Below are 18,000 nucleotides of genomic sequence, written 5' to 3'. Positions count from 1 at the left end.
AACAGTAAATTTGTACGCAACCTACTAGACACTCCTCCCACGAAATTTGAATCCATTATTCAGACAACTCTTTATGCTTCCTCTCACAAAGGTTTATTATCCAAAATTTATGCTTTATTACAAACCATGACAAAATATCGCCCATTTCCATACCAGAAGTCGTGGGAAAAAGATTGTAATCTGCAATTTTCAGAAGACCAATGGAGCGATATTTGGTCATCTAACATTTACGTTACCAATATTTTGAATGTCAAACAACTCTCTTTTAAATTACTGACGAGATGGTATATCACTCCAGTAAAGCTACACCATACTAATAGATCCATTCCATCTTGCTGTTGGAAACAATGCTCACAAATTGGTTCTTATATACATGTATGGTGGGAATGTTCATTAATACAAGATTTCTGGGTAAAAATACTTTATCAGATCAAACTTATTACTGATTATGAAGTACCTCTTTTACCTGAAACTGTTTTGTTGAATTATTGGCATGATGAGTCTGTCCCGAAATATAAGAGAGATCTTATTGCCATTCTTCTAGTAGCAGCTAAACTGTGTTTGGCTACAAAGTGGAAAGTTCCTACAGTACCAAACATTTCCACTTGGAGGAACAAGTTGTGGGACTTTTTTGTTATGGCCAAAATTTCAGACTCATTGAAAGCTGCAGAATCTTGTTCCTACAAATCTAAATTGGCGGAGACCTGGTTCCCACTACTAAAATATCTTAATAACTTGTCTGAAAAACCCCACAATAAATTATATTCACAGTTTGCCCATTTTTGATTTGTGTTGTATATAACGTTTGAACTGCTACTACTTTGTTTATCTGAACACGGAGATTGTATGTCAACAGGAATTGAGCATTGTTTGTTCTGCGGAAGCTCGTTATTGTTATTGTTATATTGTTAAAAAAAATTTAATAAAAAGAGTTGTAAAAAAAAAAAAGAAATAAACATAAGCTTCTTGGTCTCATAGACACTAAAACTGGTGAAGTTGGGAACATTCACACAAGTTCTAGTTTCCTTCCTTATCCACTGGCTAGGGATCATCCCCACCTTCCAAAAGCTGTTTCCCTCAGACTTGATAGAAATGGGCTACATGTCTCATTTCCCTAACTCAGTATTCTTCTTCATCCTCTCACAGTCTGTCTGTCTCTCTCTCACTGTCACTGTTAACTGTCAACTCTCAGCTGAAGAATTCCATTTGAATCCTGTCACTCAAGGTTCTCAGACCAAGTTACAGCATTAACCGTTTACTATCCATCATAGGTTCATTTACAGAAACTCAGTTTTCTTCACCAGAACTACTGCCAACAGTTAAATCTACCTTGACTATTTCACAAGAGTCTATAGCTTAAAAGATGACACAAGTGTTCTTCAAAAAATGTAGGTCTTATGGGTCAAAATTTCCCCATCTGAATGATCATGACCAATGCCTTTTATGCCTCAGCGAAGAGCATATTTCGTGATGCTTTATTTGTTGCTAATTCACTCCAAAGTCAAGGCATGGTAGATCTTCCCACCTAAAAGTGGCATTTGGGGAAAAAGCTTCATCTGCCACTGCTCGAGAAAAAGATCCAAGCACCACACTGTCACGAGATGGAGTGCAGGCAGGGCGAGCGTGGGATAGTCCGGGTCCAGTCCAAGGTCGAAAGCCAAGAGGGCAGGAAACCAAATAACCAAGTCCAGAGCACAAACCGTAAGCGTAATCGTCAAGCCAGGGTCAAGGGAAACAGGAGACAAAATTCCAGAATCCAGGACACGAACCAAAAGTGTCATTGTCAGAGCTGGAGTCAAGGAGCCGAGAGTTCAAAGCAGGAAACAGGAACTGGGAACACGGGCGAGGTGGGTGCAGTAGCGTCGTCAAGCTGACTAGTTGCTGGCACGAAGAACCGATAGGGAGTGAGGAGCTAAGTATCCCTTTGGGGCTGTTGTCAATTAGCGGCAAGAGTGTGTGTCCCGGCTCTGGTTAGAACTGAGGGCTGAGGGACCGCCTGCTGTGCAGGTGCATCTCTCGCTGCTGGGATGCCAAGTCCCGTTGGAGCTGATTTTGCAAATGTGCAACTGGGTGGGGGGTGAATCAGGAGGGCTGTCCGTCGTGCATTGTTTTGTCCCAGCTGTTGCTGGGGCAGACTCTGCGGCTTCATTGGGGTCAGGTGTAGATTCTGCCGGAGCCAGGAGCTCATCCTCAGCAGGACTCATGACAATTGTTATGTTCCATCTTGGAAGGTGAGACAAGACTTGGAACCCCCTGTCCCATGTCATCAGCTCCCCTCATCTCACTGTTTGGGTGCACTTCTGCAGTTGGTTCCAATGGGTTTGTATTTGACATTGTCCTGTTTGCCACGCCAAGACCTCCAATGTGACTATTATGACCAGGTCTGGGATTCATGCAGTCCCCTCAGTTCTGACCAAGCAGGGGTAGACCCTCGTCATATAGATGAACTAAGTCTCCCACAAGATCCACAGGAAGGGTTCCATGGACCAAGTGATTTAGCCTCCAACTGTGACCAACTTGCATATGATGAGAGAGATCCAGATTACATTTCTGAACCATCACCCGAGGATATTATGCTGGAACCATCCATGTACTCACCTGTATGTTGAGGACCTGTATATATATGATGAGTAACTCATTTGAATGGTGAGATCCTTAGAAATTGATGTTTCATGTGCTTCTCCAAGGGCAACAGACCTAGTATTTAGAATAATGCATCCCAGGAATACAGGTCCCATCACATTCCTACTCCTGGAGGGTCTCCTTGAAGTCACTACTGGACCTTGGCTTCATCCAGCATCAGTACCACTTTCTGCTAGGCATATTGAAAATCAATACAGAACCAAGCAAGGCTGCCATTTCCTCTTGCAGCACCCCTGGCTAACTTTCTGGTCATAGATTGCACCCAAGGAAAAAACAAGTGCACTCAACATTCAGCCCTTATTTATAAAAAAGGCTGTAAACCAGACGGAATAAGCAGAAAACTCTATATCTCCTTTCCCCTTGGCTCAGGATTGTCAATTACCAATGTATCATGGCCTGCTATCAACTTTTCCTTTGGGATGGTATTGCACCCTACCTAGAAATGTTGCCTGAAGCACGAGCTGACAAAGCTGTTAGCCCTAGAAGCATCAAAGCTGTCCAGACATCACATCTCTGCAGCCAAACTCATTAAACTGCTCAGCCTGTGCCTAGCCATGGCAATAGCATTACATCATCATTCCTGCCTCAGGTCCACATTGTGGTGCCTGTGCAGTAACACATGTGCAAGACACAAAGGGTGCCTCTGGTTGTGTTTCCCAACCCAATTTGACAAACACACGACACAGTCCTGTAGAGAGGAATTCACTAGAATATTTATTAATTAATAAAGGAAGAGTACAGATCTCAAGGTTTTGGATCCCTGAATACCAACAGACTCTTCAAGTGTTATAATGGGTGACATAGGATTTTATACTCAAGATGACACACACAAATAAAACAAGATTATTGGTTCCATCAAACATCAGCACTCTGACCTAACAGGTCTCTGATTGGCGGAAAACCTTTTAGGCTGGGCTTTCCCAAGTAAAGTTTTTTCTTTTAGCTGAACAATAAGTGTTTCTTTCTCTTAGACTGTAAAATTCTAAAAGTATCTGTATAGCTGATATGGTTTACAAGGTGCCATTGTTCTTTGTTTAGCCAGAGACATGTGCAGTTATAGCTGGCCTGCCAAGGCCATAGGCCTCAGCAAAAATAGCAAGTTAACATTTTGTTCTTTCAGCATTTTACCTTCCCAGCATGCATCCAAACAACAGTCACAGATGAACCAAAGTTCCATGTATTATGGAAGTGCTAAGTGTACCTACTAAGTTAAACCTGTTAGTGGCAGAGTATAAAGTGTTTCATAAACTGTGCGTACAACACATGGATACTGCACACTCATAGGCCTGCTACAGAGGATTTTTTTGAAGCTTAGGATGCCCAAAGGAGCTCCATCCCCCTCCCCCATGCTGTTTCCTGCCTTTTCCAGGGCATCCTTCCCTCAATTGTCTCTCTGCTGCTGCTGAGAGAGGTTCTATGACAATTTCACCCTTCCTCATAGGATTTCCCTTTATATTGTTCTTAGCTGAGCAGCCCCTTTTCCTTTCTTCTTTGTTTTTCTCTGACTGTCCCACCTAGTCATTTGAATGTATATTGGGAAATGCTGACCCAGCTTAGGGAACTGAGAGGAGAGACTGAAATCCATGTACGATAGTTTGTTGGCCTTATGTTTGCCTGTCTCTGGGAAAAATATCTAAATAGCCACAGACAGTATCACAACTATGTACTACATGCAAGGCTGCCATTTCCTCTTGCAGCACCCCTGGCTAACTTTCTGGTCATAGATTGCACCCAAGGAAAAAACAAGTGCACTCAACATTCAGCCCTTATTTATAAAAAAGGCTGTAAACCAGACGGAATAAGCAGAAAACTCTATATCTCCTTTCCCCTTGGCTCAGGATTGTCAATTACCAATGTATCATGGCCTGCTATCAACTTTTCCTTTGGGATGGTATTGCACCCTACCTAGAAATGTTGCCTGAAGCACGAGCTGACAAAGCTGTTAGCCCTAGAAGCATCAAAGCTGTCCAGACATCACATCTCTGCAGCCAAACTCATTAAACTGCTCAGCCTGTGCCTAGCCATGGCAATAGCATTACATCATCATTCCTGCCTCAGGTCCACGGCAATTCCACAGGAAATACAACAGAATTGAAGACCTGTCTTTCAAGGGCGCAGACCTATCCAGACCAATACAGATGAGGTGCAGAAAGACAAGCTCATGGCTAAGATCCTTGGGGGTGATTCCCTCTACTCCATCTACTCTTAAAGCCTAGGCCTTTCTTCATACTTCTGTACATGCAGAGGGGGAGGCCACCTACTGCTTCACCTTTCCTATTCCAACAGGCTTCCCTACATGCCTGCCAGTCAGCCTCCTGTCCAACAGAGGAGAAGTTTCCCCACTCTGAAGATCAAAGCTAGGTCCCAGTGGCTCAAGCCCCATTAACCTGCAAAATGAGGCTTTTGACGATTACAGCCCAAGCCCGGAACATCAACCAACAGAGAAACTGGATCCTCATCAACTCAACTAGCAAGACATTTCTGAAGACCAGTGGGTACTCAGCATCTTGTCAACAGGGTATGCCATGGAATTTGTCTTTCTTCCAGCCTGCTGTCCCCTGTCATCCAGCTCTCCCTTCCCTTCTCCAGAACTCCTCACAGAAGTCGACACCCTCCTCAGCAAGAAAACAATCATAGAAGTGCCTGCAAAAGATAGGCACTCAGGGTTCTACTCCAGATATTTTCTGGTCAAGAAGAAGGGGTGGGTGGGTGAGAGCCATCCTAAACTTGAGAGGCCTGAATGAGTTTGTGTTAATTAGAAAGTGTTAATGACTTCCACCACATCAGTGGTACTCCATGGAAGGCTATGCATGTGCCTACTTCAGCTGTGGTTTGTCAGGATTTTCAACCCTCTTTGTTACCACCATTACAAAAAATTGAACACCCCAAAGCACATGGTATGGTTCAGGCACTGGTGGACTCTAGGAGACTGGTGGCCTCTGTAGTTAACATGGCCTCCTTATCAGGCTGGGGCACACTCATCCAAAATGTGTCAGTCAGCCAAACTTGGTCCTCCCAGGAAATGCTCCTCCATATCAACATGCTAGAACTCAAGGCCATGTACAATAGCTTGTTGGCCTTATGTTTGCCTGTCTCTGGCAAAAATATCTACAGACAGTATCACAACTATGTACTACATAGATAAGACAGCATGTTCTCTCCCACACTGTGCCACATATCCACATTAACCTGGGAATGAGCAGTCTCCAATGATGGTGCCATCCAGGCCATTCACATAACTGGGGTCAGCAACTGACTAGTGGACTTTCTCAGTCATATCCTGCTATTATCTCCCAAATGGAAGCTCAACTAGGATTTTCTTGCATTGATCTTCAAATGTTGAGGAACACCTACAATAGATTTATTTGCCATGAGTCAAAAGGGGAAATGCAGATCATGTTGCTCCCAAGGCTCACAAGATCCATGCTCACCAGGAGAGACATTTCAAATTCAGTGGACAGGAGACCTGCTATATGTCTTTCCCCCACTACCACTGATCCCCAGAGTCCTCTACTAAATGAGACAGGGATACACATCTGCCTTCCCTCTGGTCCAGACAACCATGATTCCAGACTCTGCTAGCCATGGCCCGCAACTGCTACATTCCACTTCCACAGGAACACATCCTCCTCCTGCAGGGGGCCCATTCCTACATCCAAACATTGTCAGCCTTCATTTAACCGTGTGGTACAGTCAGTGACCCAACAGACAATTTCCCAAAACTATCAAAGAAGACCTACTGGAATACCAGTCACCTGGTGTCTCTATTCGGACATATGGAAATATTTCTATACATGGGCCATAGAGCATCAGCCCACTGCCTGATAGGTAAAGTTTTTGAATACCTCCGAAACCTAGATTGAGGAGGCCTTTCCTCCACTTCCACTTGAGTCCTTCTAGCTGCTATGCCATGCTTTAACATTCATGTTGTCAGAAAGTCCCTGTTTGCTCAGGGGGAATCCAGACTTTCCCCCCCAAAGGGCTACTGAATCATTTTCCCCCCAGGTCAGCCTCTGGTTTCTCAGTAGAGCCTCTTGCTCATGCTTTCACAACTTATGGGTAAACCATTTGAACCAATAGCCACTTGTCACCTCTGTCTACTCAGTATGAAAACAGTGTTTCAAGTCACCGTAACATCAGCCAGATGAGTCAGCAAACTACAGGCACTGAGACGTGACCCTCCCTCCTTGAAAATACTTGACACTAGGGTAGTCCTCCACACTTCTCTGCAGTTCCTACCTGAGGTGATATCCAAGTTCCACCAAAACCAGGGCATTACCCTGCCAGTATTATACGCTCAACTGCAAATAACAGAATGAGACCTTCACTCTCTAATTGTTCAGAGGGCAGTCCTCTTCTACTTAGAACAAAATCCTTTTAGAAAGATGACAACCTGTTCATCACTTCAGTAGGCCCCAGCCTGGGCAGAAAGCTGTCAGCCTGGTCCATTTCTAGATGGACAGTTATGTGAATCAAACTGTGTGTGTTACAAACAAGTGTGATTTGGCTGTCCACTGCACCTTACTCTACTTGGGTGCAGTCTACATAAACTGCTTTTCCTCATGGTCTCTCCATTGATTCCATCTGCAAGGCTACAATATGGTCCTCCTCCTGTACCTTTGCAAGATACTACGTGATGGACACAGATGCCATGGTCTCTGTGGTCTCTGTTCAACTGAGCGCTCACACCTGCCTTCCTGAGACTGGTAAGTTTGCTCGCTAATCTCCCATGTGGGACTGCACAGGTACCATGATGATGAAAGCAGGGTTGTACTTACCTGTAACTATTGTTCATTTAGTGGGCACCTGTACAGTCACACATTCTTTCCTCCTGCCCTGCCGCAAGCTCATAACAATCTGATAGCTTTATCTTTCTGGCAGCAGCAGAGAGAGAACTAAAACTGAGGGAATGATGCTGGAAAAGGCAGGAAATAGCGTGGGGGAGGGGGATGGAGCACCTCTAGGCATTTTGAGCTTCAAAATATTCTGTGTGCAGCAGGTCTGTGCATGTGCACTACCCCCATGTGTGACCACTCGATGAACAATTGTTACAGGTAAGTGCAGCCCTCCTTTCTTCCATCTCACCTATTTCCTTTTAACTGGAGAAGCAGATTCTTCACTACTGAGCCTGGTGTGCAGTGCCTTGGCTCATAGGATGTTTTTCTGAAGCAACTGTTCTGCATGTGTTTATGAAAATATAGATGCTCTCATGGTTCAGTTATCAAACCAGCCCTTTTTTCCTGAGATGGGTCTGTGTTCCTGCTGTACAATTTACATATTTGTTGTTTTGCGGCTTAGGTGGTACGAAAAGTCCCAGAGCCCATAATCATAGAGTGAGTATGATTTCCATGCTTCGTGTGCTGAATCCTGTTCTTCTCACATGGGGAGATGCAGAACATTAGCCTTTCTCCCACATTCACATCATAACAGCAATAGAAATGGCCCCAGTGACTAGCAGCCATTGTGGCTCTTGCTGCTTGTACAGTTAAATAAAGGTAGTACATTTTCTTTGATAGCCCATATGTATGCTTGAATCTTTAGTATGTCTTGTCAGTTATACAAGTTCTCTCATTGTGGTAGTCCCATGATGGCTTTTTTCTCACCTTGTCTGCAGGAAACAGGGCCAGTATGAGATCAGCGCGTTGCCATCAGGAGTGTCTCGGTAAGCAGATAAGACACCTCTCTAACAATTGGTGATTGTGACAGAAAAATGTCATCTGTTTGAATCCTGTGCAAAAACCTCCACTGATGGGAAGGGATTTTGGTTGGCAGAGGGAGAATTCCTTGCCGCTTCCTCCTGCTACAGCTCCATATATCACTAGATCTAATGGGTGAAAATCACAAGGGAGTTGTTACTAGCTAAATATCAGGAGAAACTTCTTAACTGTACCTAACCACTGTAAGAGTGGTTGAGCAGTGGAACAGACTGCCTCAGGAGGTGGTGGGTGCACCTTCGCTGGACATTTTTAAGCGGAGGCTGGATGACCATCTTTCGGCTACGCTCCTGCAGAGTGCAGGGGGTTGGACTAGATGACCTGCAAGGTCCCTTCCAACTCTAACATTCTATGATTCTATGATCAGTATTTTGCCTTTTTGTAGTCTACCTTTCTCTCCAAGACTCAAGGTGGATTACACATAACTTTGTTGTCCTGAGTCTTTCATCCAAATTATGTTTCTTTTAATAATAAAACAGCCAATTGTTGGTTCTAATGATACTCTCCATGTCTGTAGTATTCTTCACCAGCAGCTGTGTTGTGCGTCTGCTGCATAGCTAAAGAAATGCTCCTGGATATATTTCTTTTTGGGTTACTTACCTGCAACATGATCACATGGAACTTCAGGTTTCAGTAAAAGGAATTCCTTGGGACATCTTTGCAACTTTTAAATGAGAAACAAGCTGGCATCCAGCAAAGAGCTTTTGAGAGGATGAATGACAGCATGGAAATCTCCTCCCCCAGCATTTTTCTAAACTCTTGGGCTTGTGGAGGATAATCCGCACCGCCACTGGCCCTCAGTTGCTTGCACTGTTCCATTCTTTCCGGAGCACGTTTAGTCCTCATCAGCCTTTTTAAAGGCCTTTTTTTGCTCATTTAGTTAATCTATAAAGTCACGTGTTTCTGTTTACCTGGGGAATTCTCTGAGTATGGAACAAATCTTACTGTGAATGACCTAGTTTTGCAGCTTTCATCATCCACACAGTGACTGTGTTACTATGAGATAAAGTGGTACTTTCAGACCTGTCTTTATAATACCGTGTTTCCCCGAAAATAAGACACTGTCTTATATTTAGTTTTTCTCAAGAAGACACATTAGGGCTTATACCACAAATGCATAGAAATCCTGCTAGGGCTTATTTTTGGGGTAGGTCTTATTTTCGGGGAAACAGGGTATAGTAAGAAATGCTTGTCAAATGTATTCTAAATAAATGCAAAGAATTGTTGGATCTCTGTTTCCTTGTAGGTAACAAGATATTCTGGCTCTAAACAGTTTAAAAACTTAAGAAGAGGCCTGATGGCTTAGTCCAGTGGTCTATCTAGTCCAGGAACCTGTCTCACACAGTGGCCAACTAGTTACTATGGAGGTGCAACAGCAGTTCATAGACGCTGAGACTGTCCCTTGATGTTGCCTCTTGGCACTGGTATTGAGAAGTTGACTGCCCTTTAGTTCCCTTTAGTCACTAGCTAGTAGCCACTGATAGACCTGTCCTCTTATGATATCCTCCCACTTACATAGCTATCTACTTACCTGATGCTTTCAATGAGGGATATCTCTATCATTTCATTAGCCTCCCGAGGCTGTTCAGCTGTGTTGACCACAAATGTTTTCTGAATAGTTCTGCTAAGTCCTATTGTTTCTGCCGCCATGGTCTTCCACAATGAAGAGCCAGTGTACACCATTTGTGGTTTTATGCTTTACTCTTAGAGTCACACTAACAAGCAGAGATGTTTGAAACAGCTGTGCACTGGGATTCTTAGTTGTGTGCCATTCAGTGAATACCAAAGAATTGATCTGTAGTATTGCAGGTAAACAATACCAGCCTTTAAAAGCACATATAGTAGTCCTAACTGACCTCTGTTTGTGAAAAGTACATGTAATATCATTGACTTAAAAAGATCCCATATCCCACAAAACAGTTGAATTAACTTTGAATGAAAACCATGCATCAAAAAAAGGTAGAAGGGTATTTGCCTGAAACAGAAATGCAGTTGTATATGACTATACAGGTACAGCACATGCTGTCTTGAAAATGGAGAGTCTTATGCTCCCATATAATCTGCCTCTTTCTTGTGATAGGCTTCATTTGATCCCTGGCTTCATTGATTCACAAGAAGCTGACTGGATGTTTGAACAGCTCCTCCAGGAGGTCCCTTGGAGGCAGAGAACACACACCAGAAAAGGTCATTGTACTGTCACTCTTTCATGTAATCACACCCTCTGCTTTTACCACTGCGAACCCGTTCTGATTTGGACACTTTGACCATGCATAGCATACTTTCCTGTATACCTTTTGAAAAGTCAGAAATCACCCTACTTTCTGTGGTCTTTTTACGATTCCTGGGTGTCCAGTGCCATTAATAAGGGATGTTAGGATGGAGTCTCCAGCAATTGACTGTAGAGCACTGACCTTGCCTGGAGCAGTATCACAGTGCAGATCATTTAGGGATGGAGCACCAGCACTCATTTTATACAACCCTTCTTGGCACTTCCACAGGGATTGCAAAACAAGACGGAACGAAGCGTTGCATGGGAGTGGGGAAATGTGTTTGGCAGTTCAATCTCAGAACCAGAACAGAAGGCAAACGTGTGTGATGGGCTTGCCCTGAAGCAGGGTTCCTCAGTGTGGTACCTGTGGGTGCTGTGGTGCCCACCAGGACTTCCTTCGGCACCCCTACCAAGCTTTTGAGAAAGTGAGTGGGGGCCCTTTTATTGGCTGCCCTCATTCAAATGAAAGGGTTTCCCACTGGAAGATGAGGAGGACTGGTAAGCATCTGGGCTTTCCTTCATGCCTGATTCCATTCCCCCTTCAAGAGTCCCTTCTTCCCAGGAGGTGGGAGGAGGGAAAATACCCCATTTGGCTCCACCTCCCGAGGCAGCCATTTTAGGGTAGTGCTCACCCCCCCACACTCTCAAAATTCCAGAGGTGCTCACAGGCTCAAAAAGGTTTTGGGGATCCTGCCCTAAAGCAAAACTTTAGATATCTATCCTAGACATAATGGCTGTGAGCATGCTGTTCTGGTTTTGTCCACATGAGGGCAGTTGTGCTGTTTCTCACTTTCTGCAGTTCTGCATTGCACACAAGATTACAGAAGCTGGTATATGAACTCCTAGACATCTTCTTGGCTTTATCATATGGCTTCTGGGTCCCATATAGTATGCTGAAAATGGGATTTGCTAAGCTTTGATATGGAGAAGGCAGGAAAATCAAGTACAGAAGGAATCCTGGGGTGGGGTTCCCCACTTCAATTTTCAAGCTGTGCACAGGGATCTTTACTGGGACATACTTAACTCGTCCCATTATGGAACTATTGACTGTTTTTTTATAGGAATTATACAGATTGTTCTGTTTGTTTTTTAGATCTAACTTATGAGGAGCCCAGACTCACAGCATGGTATGGTGAACTTCCATACACTTACTCTCAGCTGACTTTGCAACCAAATCCTAATGTATGTATGTATTTATAAGTAGCTGTTGTTACAGAGAATGGGGGGGGGGACTTGTAGTGATTGCTTATTCCTTAGCCCTTTATAGGAGATGCCACAAGCACTGAAAGTAGTACTGGCATTTGTTTGAAATCAGGATTCTTTTGAGAGTGACTGCATATTTCAGCAGTGGTGGTGGACCATTGAACTCGGATGTTTGTCTCATATACATTTGACTGCTACAATTTACTTAGTCCATGTTTTAAACCTGCCTTGTTCATCATTCATCTGCACTGCAAAGTTCTGTCCCTCAGTATTAAAACTGTAAGCATAGTTTAACTTTCTTGTAAAAATTACTGTGGCCAGTAGGATCCATTTTGAGAATAATTTCTGTGGTGGTAACCTAGTGAATTTTCCATAACAATTGGACTGTGATGGCATCTTCGGTTACTGAATAATGCTTGCAGCCTGAACAGGATTCGTTGTATGCTGAGCTCACCAAGAGGGTTGTTGCAGTGAAGGGGAAAACCAAAGAAAATCTTGCAGTGATCAAGTGCTGAGTAGTACTGGCTGAGTGTGAAGGAAGAGTGACTCTTGCTCAGTTCTATACTTCCAGCAATCAAATGATTTTCCTTTTTTGCATACCCATGTTAATAGGGGTTTCATTACATTGAATAGAAAATATAAGATCACCAGTCATACCATCTCCTGACAGGAACATCTGTAACTTGTGCATTTAAACAAGTTCAAAATCAGTTGAACTGTGAAGACTACACCCAACATAACCCTGGGAACTGTAGTTTTGAGATAACTCAAGCAGTTATTTGCTAGAGACCTGTAATTTCTTCTCAGAGCTGCAATTTGTAGAGATCACTGTTGGGTACTTAAACTGGTTTATACTTTGTAATGAAGGCACAATTATGCAGTTCAGTTCTTGCTTTAAAATTTTGGACCTTAAGCGTACACTGACTCACTGATTCTAGGTAGATGAGACCCAATGTGGTATGGTGATAAGAGTGCGGGACTGGGAGAATCCCCACTTTGTCATCAAAGCACACTGAGAGACCTTGCTGTCTCAGACCAGTTCCTCTCTCTGATTCTCAGCGTTGTTGACTGGATAAAATGCTAGAGGGGGAAATCATGTGCACACCCGTTCCCACAAAGTTCCTTGGAAGAAAGGTTGAATAAAAATGTGGTTGACAGGTGGTAAACATAATGACATTTACTAGCCTTTATATATTATTGGTATAATGCTGTGTATTAAAATGTACAATGCTAAGAATCATGCTCTGTCTCTTGGTGATGCATCATACTATGCTGCTCTTGTATGGACCGCTCAGAGGCTGTAGCCTCAGATTCCATGTCCAGCAGTGAACTGACTATATGACACAGTTTGAATGTCATATACACTTGACATGATGGCTGAACATGGCTTAGTCTGTCACGCATGTGGGTACGAACATACTCTCACATGGGAGTAGTGGGCTTTTGCTCAAGTCCACAGTTCCCATGTGAGAGTATATTTGTGTGCACGTGTGACAGAAAGATTTAGTATCAAGCCAGTGAGAAACACAACTGATGAAGTGTCCAGGAGTGCCAAGCAAGTTTGTCTATGAAGGGAACCTTTAAGCCTTTCCACAGCTTGGACCTCAGCTATGCAGCTGTGTTACTGTTTAGCTTCTCCCTGCCAGTTCGGACCACATTTACAAAGAAGTGGCAGTTACGAGGAAGGGACATGATTGCATGGCCTTGAGAGATAAAATATCTAGGCATGCTATAATCAGCATGAAGGACTATGCTTGAAATTTGGCATAACCCTGTAGACTTAGATGGGTGCCCTACAAGCAGGTTATACACCAAGACAGGTCATGCCAGTGGCACTTCCGTTGTTTGTTAGATGCAAGTGTTTTCAGTGATAGTCTTTTAGGATACAGGAAAAGAGAGGAGGAAAGGTAAATATACATAGTACGAAAATGTACAATGGTTCCTGTGTTGTGGGTAGGTGGGTCCCCTCCGGTCTGACTACCAACGAAAGTGAATACGGAAAGTTCTGAGGCACTTTCTGGGCAATTCTTTTAATATTCATTGTTGATGGTTAAAACCTTGCAGGGATCAGTTGGAACTTTGGGTTGTTCTTCCAAGTTCAGCAGCCTAACACTGTGTCTCCCTTTTGATGTGTTATGGGATTTTCTTTGTCATGCTCATGTCCCATCCTGTATATGCTGATTTAGAGTCTTTTCTGATGGCACAGAGCAATGTTGGAAGGCACATGATCCAGGGCAAGTCTGATGAGTGCATTTGGGAGTTCTGTTTACACTGCACTGATGGAAGACAGGCAGGATATAAATGTAAGTAATAATAATGTTGACTTGATTCTAGTGGCATCCCCTGTTGACCATGCTGAAAGATCGCATTGAAGAGATCACTAAACACACCTTCAACTCTCTGCTCTGCAATCTGTACCGAAATGAGAAGGACAGCGTGGACTGGCACAGTGATGATGAGCCTGCACTGGGAAGGAACCCTGTCATTGCCTCACTCAGCTTTGGTGCCACCCGGATGTTCGAGATGAGGAAGAATCCCTTACCTGTGAGTGAGCCTTTTTTGCAATATAAAAAGTATTGTGTTGCAACTAGAACTAACGTTTGGTGATCTTGATTTGTCAGTCTAGTATTGTGGTGCCTTCTGCTTAGGTACCTAAAACTGTGTTGGGGAGGCACTTTTTGAGGAATCTTGGAACTGTTTCCTGGGTTTGGTAGAGATGCATGGAGAACGTTGAACCAGTGTAGGGTAATCACATTTGCTGGGGACTTCTGTTGTAAGTTTCAGGGGTGGGGACAGAATTATCAAACAAGTAAGCGGTGACTAACTGGTGAGGTTTGAGGCATCAGGAAGCTTATTGGCCCTGAAAAATTTCTGAGGTTCACTCACATGCCGTGAATGCCAGTCCACCTAGTAAAATAGATGAGCCTTTAGTAATCTCCTGTGACTACTTTGCAAACCACTACAGTGCTGGTAAAAGTGCTTATAGCCACTCTCACTTATTTATTTATTTAATTTATACCCTGTACATATATTGCTATGCCTCAGGGCTATTTTTGGGCAGGAACGCACAGGAAAGGAGTTCCAGCTGGCTCCCGAGTTGGCCACGCCCAGTAGGAACTCATTAGCATAATAGGCCACACCCAACAACAGAAATGCATTAGTATTGACTACATTAGGGGTGTGTGGCCTAACATGCAAAGGAGTTCCTGCTACAATGTACCTAGTTGGCATAACCATAAAAATTTTAAACTACATACAATACATACTCATTCATATACATGTAATTAATAATCAGCAATAAAGTACTCGCAGTGCTAAAAAATTTGATGGCGTGCTTTCAGATCTAAATCCATGTTGTTCGCTCCATGTTGTTACCATTTCAAAGTTGTTCAGCAAGCAAAGTCCAACTCTTTCCAGAGTTTGCTTGGGTAGAGTGTCTGACCCATGTCAAGCAAGTTTCTAAGAACACATCCAGAGTCAAAGAGCAAGAGGCCACTCATGCCTTGCCAGTTGCTAATTGAAAAGGCTAACTCTTAAGGCCAAAGGATCCAATGTGGTTTGGGCCCATAAGCCAATCAGAACTGTGGCTCATGATGTCAGTGCTGGTATGACCTGTTACTAAGCATGTGACCTGAGGATGAAATGGGGGTGAGCCATCTGTCTGACCACTTCCCACAGGTGCAAATCATGATGTCTAATTGAATGAAATGTGGCTAATTGGTTACCATGGTGACATGGTTTCATCCTTGGAAGGGAGTTAAAGATAGGAGTTTCCCTCCCTGCACCCAGTCATGAGGTTAGCTTTGCTGAATCTTCCCAGCAACAGTTATTTTCCCACTTAAACTTTTCAACTCAGTTCGCAGCCTAGAGTCAGAATCAAGCCTGAACCAATGTGTGAAAGACCAAGGAACTAGGCAAAGGTCTCAGTTCCTTGACAGCTGCTAGCAAGTCCTCCTCCATCAGGAAACATGACAGGGAAGGGGGGACAGGAGCAGGCTGTTCTGCCCCCCCCCCCCCCCCCCCCCACGTTCTCCCTCTCTGACTCAGCATGCCAAGGCTTGGAAGGCTCAGCAACATTGCTGTGGTTGTCTAGGAACCTCCAAAATCACCACTGAGAGCTCATTGGGCATTCTTTTCTGAAGTTATCATTGTTTTCTATTATTTGGGGGGATTGTAATCCTCAGTGTATTGTTATGTCATATTTGTGCAAATCTGGGATATCCTTCATGTTTGCAATTCATCCCCCCCCTCCCTCCCCATTCCCCTAGCTTCATTTCGTGGATCTGTTAATGCACACTCTAGAACTTGATGGGAGAGACCCTGCTTTACGTCCTTCTCTTCTCATAAGTAAGGCTGACGAAAACTTGGAGCGGGGCTTTTTCAGTAATAGCATCAATCCTGTGGAACTCTCTGCCGAGAAGAGTCTGCCCAGCTACATTTTTGAGTTTTCCTGCCTTATTAAAAACTTGGCTGATTGAGAGGACTTCTCCTAAGATGGCTACAGCTAGTTAACTGCTTTCTTGCTGGAATGCAATATTCTGAACCAACTTTGGCAATTTTATTTTGGTTTTACTGAAAAGCATAATAAGGATATCGATTGGTGTTTTATAGCTACATCCAATAATAAAGTGGTTGTCCTCCATGCTAGTCGTGAAAGCAACAAGACCAGGTAGCCTGCAAACAAAGTAGAGGTCTCTACATACTCAAGAAACTCCCCCGGATGTACAGATATTGCTCTAAAGAAAATAGAACCAGCCTGGTGGGGGACTAAATGTGCTTCAGAAGGGATGAGACACTGACAGCAGCTGACTGTCCATTAATGGGGGGGAGTGTGCAGGGGAGATTCTACTCAAGCCTGTGGGTTTATTTATTTTATGTTGTTTATAATCTACCTTTCTCACTGAGACTCCGGGTGGATGACACAGTGTAAATCAATATAGATGGGATGTCCAGTCAGCAGTGTGATAAGATTAGGATTTGCAGAAATCTGAGAAAAAGATGAAACAAAGTATAATTATTAACATGAGATATTATGTTGCAGAAATTATGAAGTAGGATAATAGCATGTACTTATACACAGTCGTATAGTCCAAAGTCCCTATTGGTTGTTAAAAGCATCTTTCTGAACCCTTCTATTACAGTATAGCTCTATTACTTGCAGGAGAGTGGAGTCTTCTTAACCCCATCAGATAGGCCACTGCATAAAGTGGGGGCTGCAACAGGGAATGGATGTGTCTGGGCAGTTGTTAATCTTGCCCATTTTCAGGGTTGCACCTGCAGAAAGCCCTGCTCAGGTGGGCGAGCCAGTGATCTGTATGTGCAGGGATCACAGATCTTTCCCTCATTCCTCTCCCCCTGAGTGGTCTCATCTGACCCTGGGAAAACTGGTTGCTGGGGCTGATGGACCATATGAACTAAACTACACCCACCTTTAAAAATAAGAAACTAAAATGATAGCCAGTTATCTTAAAGGGGCAGAAATGTGGGTTACGCATGTGTATTAGTTCAGTGAAGATTGTAATGTTTTAGTGATTTGTGAGACAGAACTAGGAGGTATTCGTTTTGCTGGTAAATACAATTAGGATTGCAATCTTTGTACATTATGAGCTTGACATAGTCACTTTCACATTTTGTTTTTCACTCCTTTTTAAGTATCTTATCTGTTGGTTTTTAACTTCCATGTTTCCATTTAATGAGAACAGGGAGGTTATTCTTAACATGACCCATGCATCTGGGCCAGAGAATGATTTGAAAACACAAACTGAGGTTGTAAAGCAGTCTGGCTCCTCCATCATGGGAGACTGCTTGAGAACCGTCTGTAAAGTGCTCTGTAATCTTTGGAGAAATAGCAGGGTGTAATAAGAAAAATACACGATCATATTTATTTTACAAAATAATTTGATTGGATGCTGGGGAAGGAATTCGATTAGCAGCTAGCTAGAATGAATCCTATTGCCACACTATGGAAAAAGACATACAAGGCATCATCACACATGCATACAAGAGCCACCTCCATGTACTCTACATTAAAAGTGACCGTATTTTTATCCTTGTGGTCTTTGCCTAAACAGCACTATTTGTGTAGCTGTACAACAAAGGCTTGTTTACATTCCCAACTTACTAGTCCTTAAGCATTCAGCCAGCAAGAAGAAAATGAGAAAGGTTTAGTCT

The 18,000-nt window shown here is 43.4% G+C and overlaps 1 protein-coding gene across 3 annotated transcripts in view; it reads left to right on the top strand.

The window, feature by feature from the left end:
* ALKBH3 (alkB homolog 3, alpha-ketoglutarate-dependent dioxygenase) overlaps positions 1–18,000 on the top strand; it is a 46,952-nt gene that overhangs the window by 9,047 nt on the left and 19,905 nt on the right. For all 3 annotated transcript variants that reach the window (XM_015421559.1, XM_015421560.1, XM_015421561.1), the window contains exons 4-8: positions 7,942–7,976; positions 8,258–8,305; positions 10,438–10,541; positions 11,720–11,808; positions 14,164–14,373. In XM_015421559.1, the coding sequence (XP_015277045.1) occupies positions 7,942–7,976; positions 8,258–8,305; positions 10,438–10,541; positions 11,720–11,808; positions 14,164–14,373 (486 nt within the window). The remainder of the gene's footprint in view (positions 1–7,941; positions 7,977–8,257; positions 8,306–10,437; positions 10,542–11,719; positions 11,809–14,163; positions 14,374–18,000) is intronic.

This window comes from Gekko japonicus, unplaced genomic scaffold, assembly GCF_001447785.1.
Source record: "Gekko japonicus isolate JY-2015 unplaced genomic scaffold, Gekko_japonicus_V1.1 scaffold1439, whole genome shotgun sequence".
Lineage (NCBI taxonomy): Eukaryota > Metazoa > Chordata > Lepidosauria > Squamata > Gekkonidae > Gekko > Gekko japonicus.
This window is presented reverse-complemented; position numbering and strand designations above follow the sequence as displayed.